General features: G+C 40.8%; 1 protein-coding gene across 1 annotated transcript in view; it reads left to right on the top strand.

Moving 5' to 3' along the window:
* xrcc1 (X-ray repair complementing defective repair in Chinese hamster cells 1) overlaps positions 1–6,081 on the top strand; it is an 18,615-nt gene that overhangs the window by 4,967 nt on the left and 7,567 nt on the right. The window contains exons 5-10 of the mRNA XM_020590214.1: positions 1,301–1,378; positions 1,915–2,038; positions 2,291–2,397; positions 3,619–3,778; positions 3,865–4,108; positions 4,406–4,522. Of these exons, the coding sequence (XP_020445870.1) occupies positions 1,301–1,378; positions 1,915–2,038; positions 2,291–2,397; positions 3,619–3,778; positions 3,865–4,108; positions 4,406–4,522 (830 nt within the window). The remainder of the gene's footprint in view (positions 1–1,300; positions 1,379–1,914; positions 2,039–2,290; positions 2,398–3,618; positions 3,779–3,864; positions 4,109–4,405; positions 4,523–6,081) is intronic.

The following is a 6,081-nucleotide window of genomic DNA, read 5'->3' as shown; positions in this document are numbered from 1 at the left end:
TTAGTCTGACCCGTCACCCAGGACCTGTTTGCCTTGGGAGACCCTACCAGGGACATATAGCCCCCGACAACATAGCTCCTAGGATCACTCGGGTACTCAAACCCCTCCACCACAATAAGGTGGCAGTTCAAGGAGGGGGAATTAAACTACTTAAATAAAAGTAACCTCTGTGCAGAGAAAGGTGTACATTAAAGGTAGGGTTGGCAGTCCAGGAAAAACCAGCAAGAGGAAGCTCGATTTTGAAAGTAGAGAACTGAAGAAATCTAACCCTTTTGTTCTGACTTTTCTCCAAAACCCAAAGCACACTGCAACATGCACTGCTTGACTACTACTTACTGATTTCAGGAAAATAACAAATGCCCCCCAAACAAAGAAAAAACAATAATTACCTGTCCAGCAGAAATACAGCCACCATGGCATCACTTTTCAGCCCCTTTTGTTCTTTCAGTTGTCAGCATCATTCAAATGATAATTCTGGTTTTACTTCTTGCAGCGTTTTAGTTGTAACTTTTTCAAATACAGTGTTATCCGCCAAGATCTGCAGCCCTGAACCATAGTTGGGGACCTCTGGTTCAGGGCTGAACTGGTTTAGCCCTGGCTCGTAGCTGGTAACTAGCCTTAGAAGTCCAGGCTTTTCCAGCATGGAGAAGTGAAGGAGGAGGCCAGCTAACACCATTCAAAACACAGGCTTTATTCTGTCATGGTAATACAAACACTACATGTGGCCTTGATGCCCAGTTAACTGCATTACAATCCTATCTATACACTTAGAGCTGACTACTGTCTTACTGCATGTAAAAGACGTCTGCGCATACAGGTCGCAACTTCTGGCACCAACAACAACATTACCTATACGGCTTTATGTCTTAAAGAGGAAGGCCTGGCCTGTAACAGCAGCCTTTGTGAATGAAAACTGCTGTTGCATATAAGTTTAGCTGTAAATAATGGTAACACATTGGTCTGCAACTGCGGTGCCTTGTGGAAGGCTCTTGGCTTGCACATTGAGTGCACGGGCAAAGCGTGCTCAAGTAGGATGTTAGGTTGACAGACAGTGGTTTTCCTTGGGTCAAGTAAGATTATTGGTCAGATGTTTTTCAGCCCAGCTGCTGCTACAGATGACAGATTTCTTTTCTTTATGTTGTCAGTGCATTTAATGTATTCTTTGCTATTAGGATGAAAAGAGAAATTCAAGAAATGTAGCAGAAAATGCTTCTAGAAGGAATCTCCATACCTTTACAACTCTCTGTCCATTTCTGTTTGTGAAATTTGAATTAAAATGTTTGGTCTGTCTGTACATTAGAACATAGCTTATGGGCTGGCCTTTGTCACGTTCCATTCACCTCCTGACAAAAATGATCCTCCTCCAACAGCTTCCCCAGTAAGTAATGCTATATCTTGTTCTCAACATTTTCATCTTTATCGATGTTTGGTTTCTTTACTTTATCACTTGAGATGATAAGAATATTGTTAGGAATATTGAGTTGAGAGTTGTTTAAAATATTAAAGTATTAATGCAGATGCCAGTTTTGGTACTGATGCCAAAACAATACTTTCTGGCATCTAACAAAACAAGCTTTAGCTCTTGAAATGTTTGACACTCAATGCTATGACATATTTCATTCAGTGCCAAAGAAGTATTGAGGTTCAGCACCCTGCCCAGTTCATGGAGCCCAGTATTTAAATAAGATGGTCTGTGTGAGCATGTTACTGTTGGATTCAACTTGCCACTGCATTGTTAGCAGCACTGATATACTTTGACAAGAATGTTTGTAGTATTTTTATTTTTTTTACTATCATTGATGTTCTGGTGGGAATCCAGCACCAAAACCTGACCATGCTTCTTACTGACATATGTTGCACCTTTACTCTACTGTCTTGTCTTTTGGTGTTAAACTTTGCCTTCTTTCCTGTCAGAAAGTGACAAAGCTAGGACAGTTCAGGTTGAAGGATGAGTCTCCTTTATCTGGGTCTAGCCTTCAGCCTGGCAGTCTCTTCTTCAATCGGGACAATGCAACAAAGTCCAGTAGTTCACTCAAAGGTAAATCCATTTATTTAAATTTACCAGCTGCTGAAGCCCAGTTAAATTCTTTCAGGTCCTTGTGATAATAAAGTGGTAATCACTTCCATTAATAAAAATCCAGTAGAGCACTAATTAGGTTTCATTTAAAGCTTCTTAAGTGTGACAGGAGAAGAGGTGACTTCACAGGCTTTCTTTACTGACATCTGTATGGGAATAGTTATCATTTGTTCTTTGTTCCCCCACCTTCTCTTTGCACTGCTCTCGCTCTAGCGCCTTCTCAGAGCGAGAAGTTGAGTTACGCTGCTGCTGCCCTGCAGGCTGGTGGCACTTCTCACTCTTCAGGCCCAGTGTCATCCTCCAACCCTGCCTCACCACAGGTACTACACATCCCCATCCTTTTCTTCACCAAGGGACAGCCAGCAAACAGTTGCTTCTTTAATGATCAGTAGTTTTTTTTTGTTTTATGAAGACAACAGGGGCATCTGAACTGTTACTAGGTGTTTTACTACCAGGTGTGTGGGAAAGTTAAGTTTAATTAGATTTAGAACCAAAAATCGAACTTTTGACCCCAAATTTTCTTTGATCACATTAAATCAGAAAATAAACTGTAAATAAAGGTGTTATTTGTCTTTCTTCTCATTGCCATCACAGTTTGGCATCAGCTCCGTTTTAATCAAACTAAGCTTTCACATGATAGACTCATAGTCAGTAGAGTACAGCAAAGATAAACCAAAGAATTGGCTCGCATACTGAAAAGCATTTCTCCCCAAAGCAGTTGGCATCTTAAACATTAAAACATGTTAAGTTCCCAGGTTCAAAATACTGTATATTGGTTCTTACATTTTCATGCTGATTTCACCACATAATCCCAAGGATATATACAAAATGCATTAACACCTTTCACTATTAAAAAAAAAAACAAACTACAGGGTCTTAAAAATTTTTTCACAGAAATCTCATGTGTCATCATGTTCCTCTGTTTTTCAAAAAACACTTCATTCATTGTTAAAATCCATCTTATTGATTTGGCATTATATGCAGCAGCTGCATTTGTAGTTCATCAACTTTAAAAAACAGTTTGAAACTCTGCCTGAGCAGATGATGATAATGAAAGCAGGAGGAGGCTGCACACACGGGAATGGCTGCCACATGTCAATTTGACTTGTGAAAGTAAAAGCAGAAAGACTGGCTGAGCTGTGCATAGGAAAGTAATTTCAAAAAATATCTGTGATTGCAGTTCTGTATCCAATTTTCTAGTCTGTTTCATAAACATGCTCTACAGACTATAATAATCTACAAATAGTCATTGTTTCTGCAGAGTAAAAGAACATTTTATTTCTCACTCATCATGATGAATGGAAAAAGACTTGCCTTTTCCATTCTGTCCACACTTGAGTCATGTTTATTAAATGTACTTTTTTGCCAGATGACTACCTTGTAGCGTTAAGTATAAGTGTGGGTCTACTTTGTTCCACTTGTCACCCAAAAGCATTTCCTCCAGCGCAGCTGTTTCTAACATACACATGCTTTTTATTTTTGTTGTTCAAGTGGCTTAAGCATGCCATTTTTAGTTACTTTTTTGAATTGCTTCCTCATAGCCACCAACGAAAAGAAAATTTGAGTTTAGCAAAGAGCGGCACTCTGACCCTGGGCCTCCTCTGAAGAAAATAAGCCCAGGTGGCTCACCTGAGGACCAAGCTGCAACCCCCAAACACAAGCAGAGCAAAGCCAGCACACCCAGCCCCGGTGTCTTGAAAGGTAGCACTTAACTTTAGCATCTGAATCTTAGCACATAGATATTTCCCAGCTCAAACTTTCCTTGATTCTCTCTGCTGCCTTTCTAGCTTCTCCAGCACAAAAATCTGTTGACAAGAAGAGAGAGAGTCGGTCCAAACCCAAAACCGAACCTAAACAACAGAAAACAAAACCTCAGAGTGGCCAAGAGGTCCCATTCAGCCGGATCATGGAGGGGGTTGTGTTTGTCCTCAGCGGCTTCCAGAACCCTTTCAGAGGGGAGCTAAGGGAAAAGGCTCTGGATATGGGAGCCAAGTATCGGTCCGACTGGACACCCGACTCCACACACCTTATGTAAGTAGCTGGCAGGAAGGGAAAGGGGAAGTGTGTGAAAACTGCATGCTTCACTTGTCCTCCCTTTAGCATTTGTCATTGTTTGTGGATGAGTCACTTAATACAGTCACCCTTAATACAGTAACTCAGCATTTTGGGTAATGCACCTATTTGCTTTCTTGCCAAGACATTGATGAGAAGACTCTTCCCAGTATCATCAGAGCAGATGATTGCCCCTACCAGCAGACCTTTAATGATGTCTATGTGTGTGTCTGTGTGTGTGGTCATGCACATCTGCTTCGACCCGTTAATCTTCAGCTGTGCCTTCGCTAACACCCCCAAGTACAGCCAGGTGAAATCAGCAGGGGGTATCATCGTACAGAAAGAATGGGTGATGGACTGCCATAAGAGGAAACAAAAAATCTCCTATAAACGGTAAGAGCAAGACACGAGTTTGCGGTAACAAAAACAGTACTAATAGTTCATCTGCACTGAGTTGTAATTTCAGAAAGGCCTGAGCTCAGGCCTGACCACAGCAACAGCTGGTTGGGATTTCTTGTCTTGTTAAGGAACAGTTCTGCAGACTGATGGTGTGGCTGTAGTGCAGAGAGCATGTATCCACATCTGATTAATACGTTCTTTTAAGCCACGTCTCTATCTCGCACAACACTCACACTGGAGTGTCCAAAAATAAATCTTCACAGCAGTGATTCCCACCTACTACAAAGAACACTCTAACTTTGAGCAGCTGATGCCTGCTGTGATCACAAATCCAGCCCCGCCAGCTCCAGCAGCCCACTAATTATATGCCTCATTACAGGGGAGCTTTTGCAACATCAAGGTTTTCTGTCATCGCTACACATGAATCTGTGTCTCCTGAATAATGTAGAGCTGAATACTCATCTTGGGCAATGGAAGGGCTGGATTAATTGGAATGGTACTATACCTGTGTTGTAGTACATGAAGCTTTGCTTTTTCATTTTAAGGAATTTATTCGTGCTTGTTGCCCCTGTAATGATTGTATCTGGTTTGAAGATGAATCCGTTTCTGGCCAGCCTCCCACGTTGTTAGTTTACCAAAGGTTACTGTTGCATTCACTCGGTTGAAATGTGGAGTCAGCATTATGCAAAACTTTGGTAGAGAGGGCACTAGCTGTCAAAGTGTTAACTCTAATAAAATCAGTCCTACCTTCAGTTGGTGGTATTGTTCTTTAGCCACGTTCAAACAGAGAATCAGTAAATTGCAGGTTTCAGCAGAAGTGTTGTATACCAGGTTTACAACAGTAAACAAAGCTGACAATGTAGATTACAGTGTGTTGCCATATTACCACAGCGTTCATTAGAAACTTAATTTGGATTAGCCACATTATGGCTGTGACTAGTGATGATTGTCACTACTGATTGATATGCAGAATATTTTCTCGATTAATCATAGGTCTGAAATACACCAATATTTATTTTTAAAAAGGGTCAAACGGACCCATAATACCAACTCAGTGAAGCTGGTGATTTGTATATTAATGACATCAAGGAAGAAGAGGAAGAGTTTTCTCACAGACCAAATCAGTAATGGATATGAAAACTTAGATTGTATTAGAACAACTGTGTATTTGCGTAGATGATAAATGAGGGTCATGAGCCTTGCAGAAAGACTTGCCCTGTCGCAAACTATTCAGGCCCTGTAGATAGCTTTTATATCAAATTTCTCATTTATGAGATATGACCTGTGGCTGTTTTCTGCAGCCAAAAGTGCCAGTGCATAGTTCAGATATGTGTGTGGCCCTCCTTTGAATTTCTACAGTTGCTCACATCACTGGATAGTCTAATACTGGGGGTTTCAAAGCTTTTTTCTGCCTGTGCCCTACACTTGAACAGATTATTTTCTTGGTCTTTTGTACTCTTAGTTTAACAAGAAAACTGACAGCAATTGCTTTTGACTTCAGCTGTGTCACAGTCACAATACTGCCATTAATGTGCGTTTCTTTAGTTATAATT

This window comes from Monopterus albus, unplaced genomic scaffold (assembly GCF_001952655.1).
Source record: "Monopterus albus unplaced genomic scaffold, M_albus_1.0 scaffold11.1, whole genome shotgun sequence".
Taxonomy (NCBI): Eukaryota; Metazoa; Chordata; class Actinopteri; order Synbranchiformes; family Synbranchidae; genus Monopterus; species Monopterus albus.
Note: the sequence above shows the minus strand (reverse complement) of the source record. Positions and strands in the feature narration are given on the sequence as shown.